Here is a 22,351-nt window from a genome sequence, read left to right on the forward strand (position 1 = left end):
TGAATGCTCTCCCACTGTGTCTTAATTCACCAAACTACAGAAGCAGACACAAATGAGTTCCTATGGAACTCTCTGTACTTTAGTTTTCATTTTGTCAACAGATACGTCAACAGGTATTTCCCAGGGCTTCCCACAGAACTGAGGGTAGGGGAGCGTTACCACTTCTCTTTGCCTTTATTCAGAGGACATGAGGCCGAATAGTGATCAGGTACCGAGATCAAATTTTACAGCAAACTATCTGTGTAAGAAATTGCCAGTGGAAAGTGAACTCTAAGGTAGATTATGTTTTATCTTTTTTTAGGCAAAGCCTATTTAGCTACAGAAGGTTCTGGGAAATGAGAGAGATCAACTATACTGTAGTTAAATATTTCTAGATAATATGGACTTTCAGTACATATGAAATCCTCTAGGTCAAAGGTATATCTATATTATTTGGTGAATTAGAAGAAAGGAAGTCAAACAGAAATGGCAGCAACTAAGGAGAATAGTGAAAAGAAGTGTGTGTAACTGACATGTAACTTACTCCCAGGAAAAATTAGGCAGCATGCTAACAAAGGGACTTGAAGAGATTGTTCAAGCAAGTTCACTAGGGTGTAATTTTCTCAGTGAGAGATAGCTTCAGATAAATAAAAAGCCTTAAGGTAGTAATGCTCAAGCTATTTTTGTTAAAGCAATCGTAAATATATGACAGAAACTGCCTTTTTAACTGAGTCTTCACATTAGTTTTTAGTATTAAAACATTCAATATTAGATACACTTGGTCCAATAGCACCAGAGGAATAAAAGGCTCTGTCTTAAATTATTTACTGGCTCACACTTCAGATTTAATCTATTTGTAAAACAGACATAACTCACATTAGCAAAGACTTCTTCCCCATAAAAAACTGTAATCCTTTAAATCTAAGCCAAAGCACAGAGCGTTTTGTAAAGTGTACAATGTGGACATATCTTTGATGTAAAAGTTATGTGGCTGTACTGCTTTCTCTGTATTTTCACAGAAAGACATGTAGTAAGAATTAACTGCATATGAGAAAGGACAACGACTGATTTTTTATAAAAGAACTAAAAAGTCCTTTAAAATCCTTATGAAATGCTTGAAAAGGAGAAATTATTCATACCTGTAAGGGGAAAAAATGTTTACAGAAAATTTCTGGTAAGAGAATAAATGGATCTTACTTTGCAGCTGCTTTGGTGACTTCATCAGTCAACATGTCTCGAACCCTGCAATACAGTTGGAAAACAGGTATGAGATCTTACAGTCGAGCAAGAAAGCAATCTTTTTGCTTATTCATCAGTTAACAAGAACCTCTGGCAATGACTCCAGATCTTAAAATTGCCATGTGGAATTTTAGTGTAAGGTGAAAGAACTTAATAAAGGGCTTCACCTCCAAGATAGTCTCATCTGCTTATTCCTTAGATTACTTAGCAGAAACAGGGAAGGAGGTGAATGTAACTCATGGATAGGCAGTGTCATCATGATATATACTCTTACACTGAGTGTGGGTATACAAGTGTCCTTTGTATTACTCTTTGTTATGGACTGAATGTTTGTGTCTCCTGCTCCAAACTGACATACTGAAATCTTAACTGAATGTATGGCATCTGGAGGTGGGACCTTTAGGAGGTCATAAGAGTGAGGCCCTCATGCATGGGATGAGTGTCCTTATAAGAAGACAGACCAGAGGGCTTGCTTTCTCTCTGCTCTCCACCAAGTGAAGCTACAAGGAGATGGCGGCCAATCAGCAAGCTTAGGAAGCAGGGCTTCACCAGCACCGTGTCGGCTGTCCCCTTGATCTAGGCCTTCCCAGCTCCTATAACTGTGGGAAATAATTTCTGTTGCTTAAGCCATCTGGTCTATGATATTTTTGTAACAGAAGCCTAAACAAGACATTCTCTCTTTTCTACACAGGAGCTCATCAAGACAACAATTTATTACTCCCAAATTATACATAATAGCATTGTCACTATGTATGTATATAAAATAAAATTTTAAATGTTGGCTACAATATACATAATATAATTTTATTATGTTTATATGAAACTAATATAATTATATATGTCAATCATACCTCAGTTTTTAAAAACACATGGTTATAAAGTTGAACTAAAAAAACTACATTTATGGATTTAAAAGGAAGGTACTGCTGCTAAGTCACTTCAGTCGTGTCTGACTCTGTGTGACCCCACAGACGGCAGCCCACCAGGCTCCCCCTGGGATTCTCCAGGCAAGAACACTGGAGTGGGTTGCCATTTCCTTCTTCAATGCATGAAAGTGAAAAGTGAAAGGGAAGTCACTCAGTCGTGTCCGACTCTTCGAGACCCCATAGACTACAGCCTACCAGGCTCCTCTGTCCATAGGATTTTCCAGGCAAGAGTACTAGAGTGGGGTGCCACTGCCTTCTCCAAAGGAAGGTATGTTCAATTCAAATAGTCATAGGATTTTTTTTCATTATAAGAGTCTTAAGATAAAGTGAAAAACAATCATCGACAAATTTATATTATGAAGAAGACATCATAAATATTTTCAGTATACACTTTGAGTTTCATAAATTTAAAGTTTTTATAACTATATAAATGTTTTACAAATATAAATTATATTTGCATTTATAAGTAGTTGCATTTAAAATAAAATCTTAGCTATCCAGTACTCTCAGAATGAGTCATTCTTAAGAGCCAACTTCTTCAGATAGTTGCAACCTGATCCTTAAACTTGTACTTTATAAAATCACTTGACAATAAACTTCTCTAAAACATATTGTCCAATCTTGGCCTTCCTAAATGGAGTATACTGCGTTCAGTGTATTCTTCTATTGGTCAACATGAAATATTCACACATGATGACCTGCCTGTACTTCTACATAGGGTGACAGCCTCCACTAGGTCCCTCCCCCTCCCTACACTCTCTTCTCTGCCACATCACCAATTCTTCCTTCTCCACTTGGCATTACTCGTGAACACACTATAACATCTACCATCTTAGGAAAAGAAGCCCTCCAGCTATGGCCCCATTTCACTGCATCTCACACCGCAGAACTCACTTAAAAGAACAGTTTATACTTAGGACTCAAGTTTACCTCCTTCCATTCTCTCTAGACCCTTCTATAATTTGGCTTTTGTCCCTACAAAACAGTTCCTTCTTGGTTAACAATGACTGTCAAGAGGCCAATCTAATGCTCAGCTCTCAGTCTCCATCTTTCACGGTCTCAGAGCAGTATCTGACACACTGATTGCTCTTCTCTTGAAACACTTTCTTCCTTAAGCATTTAAGGTGGCTTTTCAGATTCCATTCTTTCTTGGTTTTCCTCCTACAGTACTGATCACTAATGTTCCATCTGCTTTGCTGCCTCCCTCTTCACCTGCCCTATTTCTAAATGTTGAAGTGCTCCAGGGCTCAGTCCTCTGACCTTTTCTCTGTCTTTGCTCATTCCCTAGATGACCTCATCCAGCATCTTGATGTTAAATGCAGTCAGTATGCTGATGATTCCCAAATTTATATATCCAGCCCTGAACTCACCCTGAACTCTAGACTCATAGTCAACAATCTACTTGATACCTCCAAACTGTAGGTCTAATTAGGCATCTCAGGCTCAGCACGTCTCAAATCTAATTTCTACTCTAGATAGATCTGTTTTTCTGTAGTTTTCTTTATCTTAGTAAATGAGAATGCCATACTTTTACTTATTCACAGTCAAAATCTTAGAGTTATCCTTGACTTCCATTTCTCTCTCACATCCTTGATTCCATATGTCACCGTGTATATTTGGAATAGTATAGCTAACATACCACTCCTCAGATTATCATTTTCAGAAGATGAAATTAAAACCATGTGTAAAGGAAAATAGCAAATAGGAAGCAAAATCCAAATGCTTAATCTCTAATCTTAAATCCAATGTCATAATGTTTTAAACTGCATTGCTATTTTTAAAATGAATCTGGGAAATATAACTTAGAGTAGAATTGTTTAAACATGCAAGTACACACACACACACAAGCTTCTGCTTTTCTACATATGCCAATTGTTAGTAAATTAAAAACTGAAACCCAAGTAACCTTTGAACAGATTTTTATATTAAAGAAATCTGTGGCTACAGGCAAAGTTATTTATTAGATTCTGGGCACTTTACTTAGATTTAGGCTGCTGTAACATTAATCTGACAAGGTATTCATCCCAACCTATGTAACAATTTAAACTGCTTTTAATGTGCCAGCACTTACACATTTCTAGATAATATAGTGGGAATTCACTGGGGGATGTCTGCCAAAGAAATTAAAGTCTAAACATGGTAAAGTTGTTCCTAGTAATGAAGATGTGTTGAGGAGGGAAGAGCAGGGCAGGGGAAGGTATTCTTTGACTAAATGAGTGAGAAAAACACTCAACCTTTATTCAAAAGCATGTAAAATAATCAATTATAGGGAAAAAAAGGGAAAAACAAACCATTTCCACACTGCTTAAGAAAACAATAAAAATATATAAAATCCATGAATAAAGCTCTCCTTCTTTTATCTGGGGAGAAGGTAGAAAATACATCCATCACATCTTTGGCCATTGCCCACTTAGGCTCATAGAGAGGTTAAAATTCCAACATTTAAGCCTTTAAAGGTAGTCACCTTCTCCTCCACAGTTCATTTCCCATAACAAATAATGAGCACAGAAAGCCATCCCCTTACCAGAGCCAAGCTGTGTTTTTTTTGTACTGCACCTCTTCAGGTCCTTCTTTTCCATGTTTTAACTGCAATTCCAGTTCTCCTATCCTTCCCTGCAAAAAGCACAGCATCCATCAGCATGCAAACTCTATGGCCAAAATGATCTTAAAATTTCTTTGGAAAACACTTAGGTAACAGATGGATCCTTTCCCAAGTAGCCTTTAGGTGTTCCTGATAAGATAGCAGATTATGACAGAGGATGTGTAAGGAGAGAGAATTATAGGACTGCTAGGGATTTCCACATTCACCAAATAAGTATATCCTGGAGCAGTTATATATTTGGCAAATTTAGTGCAGAGCATTAAATGTTGGGATATCTATTAAAAGCAGATTTGAAGTCCATAGGTCCCATTCAACAAATCCTCCATATAGTAATAATCTGACTGTGTCAGCAGCTGCTAATTGGAACTGACACAGAACTGAGACTGGATTACCAGCATTCCAACAGAACGGTTAGAAAATGAGTAAGAAGTACATAATACTTAAGATTTAGGTAAAGTGTAACAAAAATTATTATCAAACAGCTATACACTACATTTCTATCTCTTGACTAAACTTACAGACATAATTCTCAACCAGTACCAGGCCTATATATATATATATATATATATATATATTATATATACACACACACATACATATATATAGCTAATATCATCATCCTGTTAAAGGCAAAACCTTCAAATATTTATTTTCTGTTTTATTTTTTTTTTACACTCAGAATTATTTTTATCAGATGCTTTCCCCTTTCCTGCATCACCAGTTAAATTATTTAAATGTAGTTAAAATTCTGGTATATTGATATACCTTGAATCAAACAAGAACTTATTATTATGTATTACAGAGTATTACCAAACTATTTTCAGAAGTGTTTTGTGTGGCTTTTGTTCCCACTAGCAGTAAACGATTTCTGGCTATCTCACATCCTTGACAGCATTTGGGATTGTCAGGCTTTTAAATTCTTACCATTTTGGGGAGTGTGAAAATGGGACCCATAACAGTTTTAATTTTCATTTTACTATTTACTGAGATTAAGCATCTTTCCAAATGTTTAAAGACTATTCGGGTTTCTTATTCTGTTCATTTTTCTATTGGTTGATTTTTCTTGTAGATTTTAGAGTTCTAGGGTGTGCTCTTGGAGAAGGCAATGGCACCCCACTCCAGTACTCTTGCCTGGAAAATCCTATGGACGGAGGAGCCTAGTAGGCTGCAGTCCATGGGGTCACTAAGAGTCAGACACAACTGAGCGACTTCACTTTCACTTTTCACTTTCATGGATTGGAGAAGGAAATGGCAACCCACTCCAGGGTTCTTGCCTGGAGAATCTCAGGAACAGGGAGCCTGGTGGGCTGCCGTCTATGGGGTCACACAGAGTCGGACACAACTGAAGCGACTTAGCAGCAGCAGCAGCAGTAGCAGTAGGGTGTGTTCTACAGAAGAAAAACGTATCTCTCTATATATTCTAGAGAAGGAAGCAATACAGCTTTAGGTTAAGGATGTGGGTTCTGAAATCATGATGTCCTGACCTAATGGCATTTCTATTTGTGTGCTATGTAAATTTGGGCAAGTTACTTCACCTCTCCAAGCTTCAGTTTCCATTTGTAAAATATAGCAAACACCTGACTTATGGTATTACAGTATCACATTAAATAATGTGAAAAAGTGTCTATTTAGTATAGTGACTGTGAATAATTGCTACCATTATCAGGTCTGCTGTAAAAAACAAATCCCCCTTATTATCTTCTTATAAGCTATTCTCTCATGAATATATATGTACATAAAACCTTCTTGAAATGATTCATATTTTTAATCTGCATACTCTCAAAGAGTAAAAGGTTCCCCAAAATGTAATATCCAGACTATACAGTTGCACATCCCTGTATTTCTCTCATACACTCTCATTACTGGCCTGTAAGCTCATTGACAAGGACAAGGACAATTTATCCAGCTAAGGAAGCCCTGTATTTGCACAACCTCCAGCACATAGGGCTCACCAGTTCAGCACACTGAGATCTGGTGGGCATTCTGTTCGCGTCCTTCATAGTTTCTATTTACTTCAGTCAGTGTCCATCCCCACCTCTGTGTTTTCAATGATAGAATTCTGACCTTTTCATTGTCCCTCTGTCTCTTGGAGCAAGGTATCAGAGATGGTCAAACTGGCAAGATATTAATATTTAATATTGATTGTAGCCTTTTAGGAGGGTAGGCAAAACACAAAATCATGCCTATTGCCTGCCTCTGTTTATGATGCTTCTTAAATCATTCCTCTTTCCTCCTAAAATATGTACATTCCATAATGCTTTCCATAAAAGATAAGAAATTAAAAGGTTAAAGAGCATTCAGAAATAAACAAAACACAAAAAGGCCAGTATACGTGCAGCCTCTTGAGAAGGTCCACTTTTCTGATCTCTCCTGTAGCCATAAATCAGTACAACTCTACTGTGACTAAGTACATTTTTCATTTTTCCTTTCTCAGAGTTTTGGTTCTTCTCAGTCTTCTCTTCTGAAATGTCTCTAACTCCTTCCACCCAGTCAATGTTAGACTATTTATTCAGACCCACTTTGCCATCCAATTCTTCACCTACTGATATGAGATCCAGTGGCATTTAACTCAGTCTCCTCTGCTTCTGGTTAACAGCTATGGTTAAGAAGAGGGGTGAGGTGGGGGGAACACTCGTTGGGAGAGAAAAGGCTGAAATGATCACTTGAACTGAGATTTTTGGATGGCCTGTAGATTTCAATTATTAATTTATCCATTGATCTTCTTAAAAAAAAAAACAAAAACCCTCAGCCTGTGTAACTACAACTTGCTGATTACAGTGAGCAATTTTGCCTAATTCTAAACTTGCACACTGAAAACAACCTTTACAAATGGTCAAAGAGTAATTTACTAGTAGTCACAATTCCTGACTGGTTTTGACTTCAGATTATTGTGTGGCCAGCTGACCAATGCAGGAAACAAGTATCTTCAGTCAACCTATTTTTAGCCCCTCTGTCCTGTCTGAGGTCACAGTCATAGTCCCTAAGGACTGTTTACACAAAGGTTGGAAACCTAAACCTCCTTAGCATCCCTCAAAAGGAGCAAGGTCAAGTCGACTGGATGGCACCTTACCAAAATGGACTCAAAACTGTCAGTCAACCTGTAGCTGCATTTTTCAACTTCATGGGAAGAAATTCAAATACCTCACCATGTCAATCACTTTGATATGCTTATAATTCAAAATCCCATGTTCTTGTGGAAAATTAGATGAGGCTAGAAGCTGATGCCCAAGCGAAAACCACTAAAAGTGTTCAAATTGCAAACATATTCACATTACAGTTAACCTCCAGGAAATAATGCAGAATGCACCTTTCAGAGTGTCTCCTAGGCTTACTGAATAAAACATGGCTCCCCTAAATGATGTTCCAGTCTACAGAACATGGCTAGCACAGATGGAAGTAACTACGCCTCCTGCACCAAAGAGCTATCCTCCAGGACGGAAATTCTCGATATAGATGAGGAGTTTGGCAGTCGCTCTAATTCTTCTAAGATCCTGTAAATTCTATTTAAGTGTGTGGGCTCATTAAAAAAACAACAACAACAACAACCTGTTGAACACTTAAAATGCATCAGCATATCAAATAATACTGATAGCCTATAGAGCACGGCTATACTTTTAAAATAATACTGAAAATCTTTTTACAGTCCCTACTTTGAGTTTCACCTCTTAATCATCAATTCTCTTTGGAACTAGACTTATTAGAAATCCAAAGGAAAGAGATTTTAATTGATAAATAAATACACATAAAGATACATACTGTCACCAGTAACAATAGAAAAGGCAGAATAATTGACCTGTATTATTACAAATACTCAGCTGGATTTTCATAAATTGATCTCGAAAATATTAAACCAATTTGCATTATTTGTAACAACTAATGATGGTGTTGATTATACAGTGGAAGTGAGAAACAGATTTAAGGGCCTAGATCTGATAGATAGAGTGCCTGATGAACTACGGAATGAGGTTCGTGACATTGTACAGGAGACAGGGATCAAGACCATCCCCATGGAAAAGAAATGCAAAAAAGCAAAATGGCTGTCTGGGGAGGCCTTACAAATAGCTGTGAAAAGAAGAGAGGTGAAAAGCAAAGGAGAAAAGGAAAGATATAAGCATCTGAATGCAGAGTTCCAAAGAATAGCAAGAAGAGATAAGAAAGCCTTCTTCAGTGATCAGTGCAAAGAAATAGAGGAAAACAACAGAATGGGAAAGGCTAGAGATCTCTTCAAGAAAATTAGAGATACCAAGGGAACATTTCATGCAAAGATGGGCTCGATAAAGGACAGCAATGGTCTGGACCTAACAGAAGCAGAAGATATTAAGAAGAGCAAGAATACACGGAAGAACTGTACAAAAAAGATCTTCACGACCCAGATAATCATGATGATGTGATCACTCATCTAGAGTCAGACATCTTGGAATGTGAAGTCAAGTGGGGCTTAGAAAGCATCACTACGAACAAAGCTAGTGGAGGTGATGGAATTCCAGTTGACCTGTTTCAAATCCTGAAAGATGATGCTGTGAAAGTGCTGCACTCAATATGCCAGCAAGTTTGGAAAACTCAGCAGTGGCCACAGGACTGGAAAAGGTCAGTTTTCATTCCAATCCCAAAGAAAGGCAATGCCAAAGAATGCTCAAACTACTGAACAATTGCACTCATCTCACACACTAGTAAAGTAATGCTCAAAATTCTCCAAGCCAGACTTCAGCAATACGTGAACCGTGAACTTCCTGATGTTCAAGCTGGTTTTAGAAAAGGCAGAGGAACCAGAGATCAAATTGCCAACATCCGCTGGATCATGGAAAAAGCAAGAGAGTTCCAGAAAAACATCTATTTCTGCTTTATTGACTATGCCAAAGCCTTTGACTGTGTGGATCACAATAAACTGTGGAAAATTCTGAAAGAGATGGGAATACCAGACCACCTAACCTGCCTCTTGAGAAATCTGTATGCAGGTCAGGAAGCAACAGTTAGAACTGGACATGGAACAACAGACTGGTTCCAAATAGGAAAAGGAGTATGTCAAGGCTGTATATTGTCATCCTGCTTATTTAACTTCTATGCAGAGTACATCATGAGAAACGCTGGACTGGAAGAAACACAAGCTGGAATCAAGATTGCCGGGAGAAATATCAATAACCTCAGATATGCAGATGACACCACCCTTATGGCAGAAAGTGAAGAGGAGCTAAAAAGCCTCTTGATGAAAGTGAAAGAGGAGAGTGAAAAAGTTGGCTTAAAGCTCAACATTCAGAAAATGAAGATCATGGCATCTGGTCCCATCACTTCATGGGAAATAGATGGCGAAACAGTGGAAACAGTGTCAGACTTTATTTTTTGGGTCTCCAAAATCACTGCAGATGGTGATTGCAGCCATGAAATTAAAAGACACTTACTCCTTGGAAGAAAAGTTATGACCAATCTAGACAGTATATTCAAAAGCAGAGACATTACTTTGCCAATTAAGGTCCGTCTAGTCAAGCCTATGGTTTTTCCTGTGGTCATGTATGGATGTGAGAGTTGGATTGTGAAGAAGGCTGGGCGCCGAAGAATTGATGCTTTTGAACTGTGGTGTTGGAGAAGACTCTTGAGGGTCCCTTGGACTGCAAGGAGATCCAACCAGTCCATTCTGAAGGAGATCAGCCCTGGGATTTCTTTGGAAGGAATGATGCTAAAGCTGAAGCTCCAGTACTTTGGCCACCTCATGCGAAGAGTTGACTCATTGGAAAAGACTCTGATGCTGGGAGGGATTGGGGGCAGGAGGAGAAGGGGACAACAGAGGATGAGATGGCTGGATGGCATCATGGACTCAATGGACGTGAGTCTGAGTGACCTCCGGGAGATGGTGATGGACCGGGAGGCCTGGCGTACTGCGATTCATGGGGTCACAAAGAGTCGGACATGACTGAGCAACTGAACTGAACTGAACTGACTGAATGATGGTGTTGGGCTGCCCAGGTGGCTCAGTGGTAAAGAATCAGCTTGCCAAAGCAGGAGACGCGAGTTTGATCTGTGAGTAGGGAAGATTCCCCTGCAGAAGGAAATGGCAACCCGCTCTAGTATTCTTGCTTGGGAAGTCCCATGGACAGAGGAGCCTGGCGGACGACAGTCCATAGAGTTGCGAAGAGTCAGAGGCATACAATGATGGTGTTAGGGAAAAGCACGACATGGTGGCAAAGGCTGTGGCTCTGGAATCAGGCAGATCCAGGTTAAGTTCCAGCTCTCTCATTTACTGACTGTTGGGTTGTGTGCTGTTTGCTTTGCTTTCCTGCTAACCCTGCTTTCCCATTTATAATCCCATTCTACATGAGGTTAACAATACCTACTTCAAAGGGCTTCTGTAATGATGAATTGAAATATTACATGTTACATGTTGGTAGGCAGACAGTAGTCATTTAATAAATGTCTTATTATGAAAAGGAAACCATAGGATATTTTTAAAAAATCAATTGCTTGTCATCTGCATGTTATATACCATGAGTGTATGCTTAGCTGCTCAGTGGTGTACAACCCTTTGTGACCCCATGGACTGTAGCCTGCCAGGCTCCCCTGTCCATGGGATTCTCCAGGTAAGAACACTAGAGTGGGTTGCCATTCCCTTCTCCAGAGGATTTTCCCAACCCAGGGATCAAACCTTGGTCTCCTGCATTGCAGAAGATACTTTACTGCCTGAGCCACCAGGGATGCCCATGTTATACCACAATCCTGTCCTATTTGACCTTCCTTATGCTAAGAGCTAAATGAAATTCTCAGGACATTCTGCAGAAGGAGTTATTCTTGCTGCTTCCAGGAGCCTGTATTGGAGTACATCCTCTATTAAAGCATCAAAGACTGAATATGTTGTAGCAAGGTTTTAAGATGCAAACATGAATGCTGAGATGCTTAGTCATTCCTCTGGTCCCACCTCCATCTTTTAGGACAGTGGTCCCCAACCTATTTGGCACCAGGGACCAGTTTTGTGGAAAACAATCTTTTCATGGACCAGAAGGTAGGAGGAAGGTGGTCTTGGGATGATTCAAGCACATTATATTTATTGTGCACTTTATTTCTATTATTATTACATCAGCTCCACCTCAGATCATCAGGCATTAGATCTCAGAGGTTGGGGACAACTGTTAGATTTAACCACAACACCTTATTTCTTAAGACTTCATAAAAATCTTATTTGGGGCCATCAATTTCTTAAGTAATTTAGATTTTTTTTTTTCTATCATCCTTAACAATGAATTTTAAGCTAGGAAAAAGGATTAAGTTTTTTTTTCTTTCTCATATTGTTAATTGTTTATATATTCCCAAACTGGTTAAAATTATTTCTAATTTTTGAAATTCACAAGCTATAACTTACAATATTATTGGAATAAAAGAAGTCAAATTAAGCATAATTCATTTATTTAGTGAGCACCTACTATGTTTTAGACATATCAGGTTCTGGAGAGACAACAGATAGGAAAACACCTTCTGATTGTAAGGAAGAGAGACAACTGGAGGGAGACCCTGGACACATAACTCAGGTGATGAGGGCTTCTAAAGGGAAGCATGGGTTCTAAGGAAGCATATGCGAGGGGCGGACAACCCTGGTGGGAGAGGGGAGGCACACAGATAAAACTATAAAGAACAAGTAGAAATTTGCCATTCCAACATGTGCCCCTTAAACCACCACGACTAACTATACGTACAAAGTGAAACTTACTCCTGCAATTTGACAAAAAGGGAAAAGCTGCAAAAGAGCCTTGAATAAGCAAAGGGAAGTGGCAGTGCCTGCAATGGAAGAACAGTGTAGGTAAAAGTCAAACGGTTAGGGTATACTTCCCTGGTAGTCCAGTGGCTAAGACCCTACATTCCCAATGCAGGGGGCCTAGGTTCGATCCCTGGTTGGGGAACTAAAAAATTAAGAGGTTAGGGAAGACATGCTGTGTTTAGGAAAACAAAGAAATTGAGCAAGGTTGAAAATGCAGGGGAATGGTAAGACATAAAGCTGGAGACGTAAGCAAGTCTAGATGGAGAGGGGGCAGGTACAAGACGATGAACTCAGTCTGGGATGTGCTCAAGTTGAGGTGCTGTGGGCCAGCCATGGGGGACATCAGGCACAATAACAGACATTCGCCAAGCAGCAGGGCACAGGAGAGAAGCACTCAAGAGGGAACTCTGGAAGGAACACACATTTGGGGGGCATCACATTTAAAATTTCAGTGCAGTTATATATGCATGCTTCACATTCTTTTATGAGCAAAAATAACCACTGCATTTTTTATTGGAGTAAAATCACTTTAAAAGGTGTTCGTTTCTGCTGTACAATGAAGTGAATCAGCTATATGTATCTATGTTTCCCACCCCTCTTGAGCCTCCCTCTAAGCTACTGTCATCCCAGTTCTCTTGGTCATCACAGAGCACCCAGCTGAGCTCCCTGTGCAATAAAACAGCTTTCCACTAGCCACATGTCACACTTGGTAGGGTGTATATGTCAAATCTAGTCCCCCAATTTGTCCCAGCCTCCCGTTCCCTGCCTGAATCCACATTCTTTAGTCTGCATCTCTATTCCTGCCCTGCAAATAGGTTCATCTGTACCATTTTTCTGGATGCCACATATTTGCATTACTATAAGTCAGAAAGAAGAAAACAGCTGCATTTTTGATAATGCTATTTTCCTAAGTGCTTTTACATTAAATACATATTTGCAGTAAACCTTAAAAAAGAGACAGGCCTTAAAGCAAGCCATCCCATGATTTCATTACCTGTAAAATGGCATGATAAGCACGAGTCATATATGCGAGCCAGGCCTGGGGGAGGAAAATTGCCCGGTGCCACTCGGAAAGCTGGATATGAACCTGTGGGGAAAATGTACCAGAAGTCAGGCTGCACAATATTAAAACAGAACAAAATGAAAACTGTATCAGGAACTCTTTCTTTCCCTTCATTTCAATGGTTTAGATTCTAAAACAAACCAAATCCGTCTAGGATCATAACCGCAAATAAGATCTTTTGGAGATTTTCAAAGGAGAGGAGTTTAGAGTCCTGCAAAGACAAAATAAAATAAGCCTGGAATTTTCTAAATTAAAGCAAATAAAATCCTACAATGACCACAAGTTAAGATGCATGTGTAATACAAATATGTCTTTGAAAATTAGGGAGAAACTCTAGAAAGCCTCTTGTCAATGTCAGGAAACTAGGTTTTGTCTAACAAATCCCCTTAGTAATTTTAAATAAAAATAAATATTGCTCACATCCTGGACTTCCAGTATGACAGTTTATGAAGTAATAAACTTAAACTGCCAACAGAAATATGTCGTGTAGAAACCGTCGTGGTAAGAGCATGCAAATGAGTCCGGCACACAGCAATTGTGCACACCACTAGATAAATGCCCTTTAATCAGTGTGGGTAAACAAGAGAAAAATGATATATGTCAACACTGAAATCCTGTTTCTGAAGACAGGCCCAGACAAAACATCTGGTTTTCATAGTCATTTCTGTTTCTACCTATTAGTATACAGCTATCTTGCAACGAATCTTGCCAAGGTCTGCTTCTGTTAAAGAAAGATCACTCAAGAAAAAAAGTCACCGTGCATCACATTTCATGTTTCCTGTAACTCATCTCATCTAAACTCAAACAACGGAAGCTTCAGTCTGTGTCTCACAGACAAACAACAACAACAAACACACAAAAAGGACAAATTTCTATATGATTGCCCCAGGATCATGATAACTACTGTGTTTACAGAGATTTTTACTATATGACAGGAATTAATTTTCTCAAGTGCTTTGTGATAGGGAAGAGAACAGCCTCTCCGAACCGGGTTGGTTTCCATGGCTTCTGGCATTTTCTTTCATCCCTGTCTCAGTGTGGGCCTACAACAAGCAAGGGACTATGGAAGGATATGAGGATTATAAATCGATCAGCGACTGCAGAGGGTTCAGAAATGGGCAGAGGGAGTCACAAATGGACATAAATAGATTATGAAGCGTCTGTGGGAACAAAGAGATCAGTTCTGTCTGAAATCTACACCCCTCATCCCATTGCTTCTTTTTTAAAAATCAGATACTCAAACAGTATGAAAGAGATATTCAGATCATGAAATAAACTTTAAAAAATTATAAAGACAGGTTTCTTGTTTTTCTGGTTAAGTACTCATTCTGTCAAGCAGAGTAGGGGGAGCCTTGTTGACATATTAACAAAACTTCTCGAAGGAATGAACCCACCAATTCCTGCTTCCTCTTTCATTGTTCAGGAGGCTGTGGAGGCACTAATTAGCCCTTGACCTTGCTCTCTGTTTCCAAAATGTGGGGACTTTCCTTTAGCTTTTTTCCTATCAATTCTGTTTTCTTTCCATAAAATAGATGAACAATCTTTGAGTTCTATTTTGAGATCTGGATTACACAGAAAGAAAACCAACACCACAACTAAAACTTTTACCTCTTACTTCAGAACTTTAAAATATCTTAAAATTTTGCTGCCAAATAATCCACGGACATCATTGTACAACTAAGAATATCCATGTGCTGTGTGCTAAGTCACTCAGTCATGTCTGATTCTTTGCAACCCTATGGACCATAGACTGACAGGCATTCTCCAGGCCAGAACAGTGGAGTGGGTTGCCGTGCCCTCCTCCAGCAGATCTTCCTGACCAGGGATCGAACCCAGCTCTCTTACACCACCTGGGAAGCTCAAGTCTCGGCAAATTGGCAAAGAGAGCACTGAATGTTTTTGGAAAGACAACGATCTCAATTGCTTCTTAAACTTGAGTTAAGAAAAGAAAGTAGTATGAAAAAAATGTAAAGGTAAATAAGCAAATCAAATGTCAAGCTTCTAAGAACAAAGACGCTCAAGCCAGGAAACCTATTTAAAAGGATGTTATCAGTTCTAATGAGATGGATGAAACTGGAGCCGATTATACAGAGTGAAGTAAGCCAGAAAGAAAAACACCAATATAGTATACTGACACATATATAAGGAATTTAGAAAGATGGTAATGATGACCCTTTATGCAAGACAGCAAAAGAGACACAGATGTATAGAACGGACTTTTGGACTCTGAGGGAGAGGGAGAGGGTGGGATGATTTGGGAGAATGGCTTTGAAACATGTATACTATCATGTAAGAAACGAAGTGCCAGTCTATGTTCGATACAGGATACAGGATGCTTGGGGCTGGTGCATGGGGATGATCCAGAGAGATGATATGGGGTGGGAGGTAGGAGGGGGGTGCAGGATTGGGAGCTTGTATACACCCATGGTGGATTCATGTCAATGTATGGCAAAACCAATACAGTATTGTAAAGTAAAATAAAGTAAAAATAAAATTTAAAAAATAAATAAAATAAATAAAATCAAAAATCAAAAATCAAAAAAAAAAAGATAATCGTTTTAAGAGGCAAAAAATAAAATAAAATAAAATAAAAGGAGGTTATAAACTGAAGGTTAAAGCTACTCCTCCTGCTGCTACTCAGACCACATCTGAGTGTGGGTGCAGGAAGGCAGTCAGGCTTGAGCCTAGACACCAGCCTGAACTCCCCCAGGTTTCCTGAGATTATACCTAGTCTTTGTGTTCTGTGGAGTTAGCTGGGGCCAATCTCCTGTAAAATGCGCTTTCTCACTTTTTCCCTTACAGAAGAGAGACTTAGGGAAGCGGCTTGCACAGCAATGCCCTTACTCTCCAGCTGTGCTACAGACACAGGGACTTCCTTGACCATTTTTTAACATAAACACATTTTAGGATCTCGTTCCAATTCAATACATAACCCTCCCACACAGGTTAATGTTTCTAGGCTGACAAATATAATTAGCATTTTTAAAGTATGAAAATCATGTATCATTTGCTATACTTGTGAGAAGCCTTTGAAGGAAAGCCAATCAACAAACAACTTCCAAATCATGACATTTCAACCCTGTTATTCAACAGATGATAAAGCAAGGTTCTCAAGCACTGTGCACTAAGTTTTAATTAACATGTGGAATATACTTCTTCTGAGACTAACTCTGGATACCCATGCAATGACAGGTGTCTGATGGACTGCTGAGGTGAGCAGGTTCTATGATTTAGGGAAGAGTAAGAGTTTCTGTACTAAGCATAATGAAACATTACTGCATGTGCCTAAAAGAAGAGACCACTTTATGGAAACATGCAAATAGAAGAAAGGGGGGAAAGAAGGATAATAAGGCCAGAGTGGGGACAGACAATAGGGTGATCAGTGTATCTCATTCAGAAGCTGAAGCCTGAGTGAAAACTTGAAGATGAAGATGTAAAAACAAAGGAAAGTGCTAGTGGGAATGGAAAATGGTTCAGCTGCTATGGAAAACAGTTTGGTGGTTCCTCAAAAAGTTAAACATAGAATTATGATCCAGCAATTCCACTCCTGGGCTTGAATCTGCCTGCAAACGCAGGAGACTCAAGAGACATGGGTTCAATCCCTGGGTTGGGTAGATCCCCCGAAGAAGGAAATGGCAACCCATTCAGTATTCTTACCTGGAAAATTTCACGGACAGAAGAGCCTGGTGGGCTACGGTCCACAGGGTTACGAAGAGTCAGATACGGCTGAGCATGCACACACACAGACACACATACAGAGCCACTCCTAGGTATATACTGACAAGAACTGAAAATACATATTCAAACAAATACTGTAATTACATGCTCAAGCGGCACTTTCACAATAGGTGAAAGGTGGAAATAACCCATAAATGAATTTGTTCATGAAAGAATAAGTGGGTAAACAAAAAAATGATATATCCACAATGGAATATTATTTAGCCATAAAAAGGAATGAAGTACTAATGCAGGCTACAACATGGGTGTACCTTGAAAACACGATGTGAAAGTGAAAGAAGCCAGACACAAAAGGTCACATATTATACGACTCCATTTATATGAGATGTCCAGAACAGGGAAATCCATACAGATAGAAAGCAACTTAGTGGTTGCCAGGAATGGGGAGATGAAGTGGGAGGGAACATTTAGTGTATACATGGTCTCATTTGAGGGTGATGAAAAGGTTATAGAGCTAGATAAAGGTAATGGTTACTCACTGGAAAGGTACTAAATACCACTGACTTACACACTTGAAGCCTTAAAATGGCTAGCTTGATGTTACATGACTTTTAATTCAATCAAAAAACAAAATAAAAGATAAGGCAAAGGTCCCTAAAGTGGCTGCATGGCTCACTGTTTTAGGAACAGAGGGGAGGCCGGTATAATGGCCACAGACAGAGAAGCAAAGAGGAGTGGAAAGAGAGAGGGCTGGTGAGTCAAGAGGGGAAACGATGGCCTTCTAGGTCAGTTCTCAGGACTTGCCTTTACTCTCACTAAACGGGGAGTCATTATAAGGCTTTGAGACAAATAATACGATCTAATCTACATTGTAAAAGGATCTTATGGACTGTTCTGCTGAGAAGCGACTATAGTGGGCAAAGGTCAAAGCAGAGAAATCTGCTCAGAGGCACCTGCAAAACTACAGGTGAGAGACATTGGTGGCTCAGAGTGGTATCATTTAGACTGTAGAATAATTGTTTTCAGGTATTTAGCTATGTGATTTTTCCACCTCACCAAATGTTAAGTAAAATGTTAAGTAAAATGCCAATATTTAAAGTGCGAATCAGAGAGGCAGAATTTGTCTAGAGGAAGTAAGGAGGAAGGTTGCGGCTGGGTGCTCAGCCCTCACGATCAGATCATCTCGGTCTGCTCTGCGGCGGGCCCTCGGGAGTCTCATGCACGCATGCTCAGTCGTGTCTGACTCTTTACGACCCCACGGACTGTACAGCCCACCAGGCTCTTCTGTCCACGGGATTCTCAAAGGCAAGGATACTGAAGGGGGTTGCCATTCCCTTCTCCAGAAGATCTGCCCAACCCAGGGACAGAACCTGCATCTCTTAGCCTGTGGTGGTCCTTGGAATTCTTTAAAATGCAGTTTTAACTAGAGGCACATAAGAGAGATCAGTGGTTGTCAGGAGATGGGGGAGCACAGGAGGGGCTGTCTGCAAAGGGGCATGGGGCGATTTTAGGGCACTGGAACTGTCCTTATCCTGACTGTGGTACTGATTAGATGAATGTGTTCACTTCTTAAAATTCATAGAACTATACACTAAAACGGGAGAAACCTACCATATGTATATAACTCAATAAAATAAAATTGAAAATACATAGTTTGAAAATGACCACTTTTAGAACATGTACTTCTCAAACATTCTCCTCCCACTATCTAATACCCTCTGTACACTTCTTTGCATCATCATTCAAAAGCCACTCTCCCTCTTATCGTTCCTCTATCAACATTACCCCATCAATATTGCAGTCACCCAGACTTGAAATTTCTGATTTATCCTGGACTTCTCCCTTGCCTCCAACTCAATTGTCAACTCTACCTCTGAAATGTTCACTATGTTTGTCCCTACTTTCTTCTTCACTGAGTTAGTCCTAATTCCTGTCTTAATTATTGAGGCCACCTAGCTCATCTCTTAACAGTCTAAAATCTTCCTTCCTTCTAATACATCCTGAACGATGTTGCCACTATTACATTAACTCAGAATTTTTCAAAAAACCTTTGATGGTTCATTATAGAATAAAGTCCCAAATTCTTCTATGCTATGTCCAAAGTATTTTAGAATTAAAAGTACACCATTTACTTTAAGAAATAATTTGTTGTTATGTGAGAACTCTGCTGGCTAAGATCGTCAACCAGTTTCCCCACTTACTTTCTGCTCCTTCCTCTCTTTCATTTAACCTGTATTCTGGTTCACTTGGGTTATAAACCAGTTTCCAAGCCTGTCCGATACTCTTCAAGACCTTCGCATTCGCTGAATGCTTCCACAGCTTTGAATGTCCTGTGTCCCTCTCACCTCTACTTACTGAAATATTTCTCCCATCCCTACACTTCCAGTATACTACACTACACCTCTCTTGTTATACTCAACAGATTGCATTTTTTTGTGATTGGATGCTAGTCATACCAACCTAAGAGCAGAGATCATATTCTATTCACCCTGGAATCCCTCTCACGGACACTGAACCCACAACAGTGCCTCACACGTAAATGTTCCCTTAAAGACCTGCTGAGCTTAACCACATTAAATGTACAGTATTCGCTTTAAGGCAAAATCTTGTCATGTGAAAACTACACTATCATAAACAAGTAATCACAGAGAGTTATGATGTGTGAAAACACAATGTTAGAAAACCATTTTAATAGGCACAGCCAAACTCTAATACAAGTTGTTGAGGATATGATTATTTGAAATTTTACAAAACATGTTCAAAATGTTCTGGCTGGGAAATGTTTCATTCCAGATTAAAAACACAGTGAGTGACAAAGCAAAATTTAAAGTGAGTATTATAAACTTTACAGTTTGAAATTTCCTAACTAAACATTTTAATTAGTATCACACAAGTTCTAATGCCATATACCTGAAATGCTAGCTCGACAGAAAATATCCTGCTTAGAAACACAATTCACAAACATAGAGCAAATGTCAAAAGACAGAATGAAAAAGGAGATCTAGTTTCCTCACGGACACATACTTTACTTGAAGGAACTATGTGTGTGTGCTTAGTTGCATCTGACTCTATTTTACCCCCACGGACTCTAGCCCGCCAGGCTCCTCTGTCCGTGGGGTTCGCCAGGCAAGAATACTGGAGTGGGTTGCCATTTTCTCCTCCAGGGGGGTCTTCCTGACCCAGGGACTGAACCTGGGTCTCCTGAATTGCAGGCAAATTCTTTATGGTCTGAGCCACCAGGGAAGCCGTGGCAGGAACTACATGACCACTTAATTTGATAATTTACAGTTCAGAATACATTGCCCAGAAGTTTGGTAATGTTCTCTGCCTCCTGAGTGATCTTAACAAATATAACTATTCATTCATAAGAAAATACTCATTTCAACAACCCTTTATTAAATAACTTAAATCATGTAAAGTCAAGCTTTGGTGAGGCTATGAAACTGGAATGGGACAAGGTAGAACAGCACGTAAAACTGACAGGTCAAGTGTTTGCCATGGATTTTAAAACCTCAGTCTCAAAAAGTAAGGCACTGTATGTTTCCCAGGTGTATATCTTCTTATCCAAAGAATAAAAGCATTTAACCTCAGTTGCTACCCAGACACACCAATACTGAGTCACTACATTTGGTCTGTGACATATGTACACTCCTCCCACATTCCCAGAAGAAAAACCATTTGTACTTAGTGTTAGAGACCCCCAAGACCGCTCAATGCCCCACTGTATATAAATAAGAAAGCACAGGCTTCAGTTGTCTGTCAATAGTAATCTTGTTTGCACAGAATAATTTTTTGTCATTCCCGTCCCCTGACAACTAGTGACTGGAAGACAAGAAGGGAGGGTTTGTGACGGACACATTTCTAAAGGAGAATGACACTCGTCACTTTGTAGGTGCTTTCTGGACATTTTAAACTCTCTCCTCCCTCCCTCCCACTTTCTCTCTCTACCTCAGTCTCTCTTCTCTCCCCTCACTCCCCTTTCCCATCAGGATAACATTAGCTTGAAAGCTGACAATTCAATCATGTCTCAAGCAACCATTTACTCTGTTATTTAATAGGAAGGGGGAAAACCCTGTTACCATAGCAACTCCCATCGCACAGTAATTACAGAGTCTCTAAAATATAGCAAACCATACTTTTCACAGTGTTTTCTAGGGGGAATATGTAACAAGCACAGATACCACTTCTCCCAATTATTATTCAAAATTTTCATCTAATTGTTTCTTATTGCATGAATGCTAACACGCTCCATGCTTTTCACAAGAAACACGTTTTTAAATAAAGAAGGCACTGAAAGAAAAGGGGAAATGATGGGTTATAGCCCATGTACTTTGGGGTATCTAGGGAAAAATGTAAAGAAGGCAGAAGAAAAAAAAAATAACTTACAAGGCAAAATAAACAAGTGATGATCAATTTCAAAAGAAAGAAAGAAGAAAAATATCTCATTCAGAGTAGTGCCGGCAATAAGCCCAATAAAGGTTTCGCTGAAAAACAAAGATGAAAAAAGAGCTCATTACCTAGTGCTAAGGCAGAAATATGGTTGGGTAGCAGCAGGATCAGGAAAATTTGCATGTACCCGAAGATGTAGGAAATAATGAAGCAAGGCTGCCATTCTCGTCCAGGGACAAATCAGTATCATCCAATTTAGAGGAGAGTGTCATATCAGAGTTAGAGATGCCAAAGGATGACAAGACAGGCAGCAACTTCCAGGGAGAGAGACATGTCATTCACCTTCAGCTTCCGCATCAAATGGAGACAAGTCAGTCTCAGGATGAGAAGAAGTAGTCATAAATCAGGGCAGAGGAGGAGCCTGAAGAAGCACTGGTAGGTCTGAAATGATCCCTGCTGGTCCCCTTTTCAAAGGAGCAAAGAGACTGAGGGCACTTCAGTTTCAGAGAAATCTAAACTATCCCTGGTAGGTCAGGTCAAACCCAATTCAGACTTCGGTATGTGAGTCTTCTCAAAGTATAACATGGGAGAGTTTCAATTTAAAACAAAAACAGTTTTCAGAAAGAAGGGTGTTAAAGAATTCATCACAGATTAAACAGCTAGGTCTCTAAGACACTGAATATACTTGACTTAACTAATGTCGTTATTGAGAAATATTGACAATTACATGAAGCAAA

The 22,351-nt window shown here is 39.4% G+C and overlaps 1 protein-coding gene across 1 annotated transcript in view; it reads right to left on the reverse strand.

The window, feature by feature from the left end:
- Positions 1-22,351, reverse strand: part of FOCAD (focadhesin) — a 294,818-nt gene that overhangs the window by 66,419 nt on the left and 206,048 nt on the right. The window contains exons 22-24 of the mRNA XM_040238382.1: positions 13,479-13,571; positions 4,669-4,757; positions 1,177-1,221 (exon numbers count right to left, since the gene is read on the reverse strand). Coding sequence (XP_040094316.1) covers positions 1,177-1,221; positions 4,669-4,757; positions 13,479-13,571 — 227 coding nt within the window. The remainder of the gene's footprint in view (positions 1-1,176; positions 1,222-4,668; positions 4,758-13,478; positions 13,572-22,351) is intronic.

Source organism: Oryx dammah, unplaced genomic scaffold, assembly GCF_014754425.2.
Source record: "Oryx dammah isolate SB20612 unplaced genomic scaffold, SCBI_Odam_1.1 HiC_scaffold_1, whole genome shotgun sequence".
Classification (NCBI taxonomy): domain Eukaryota; kingdom Metazoa; phylum Chordata; class Mammalia; order Artiodactyla; family Bovidae; genus Oryx; species Oryx dammah.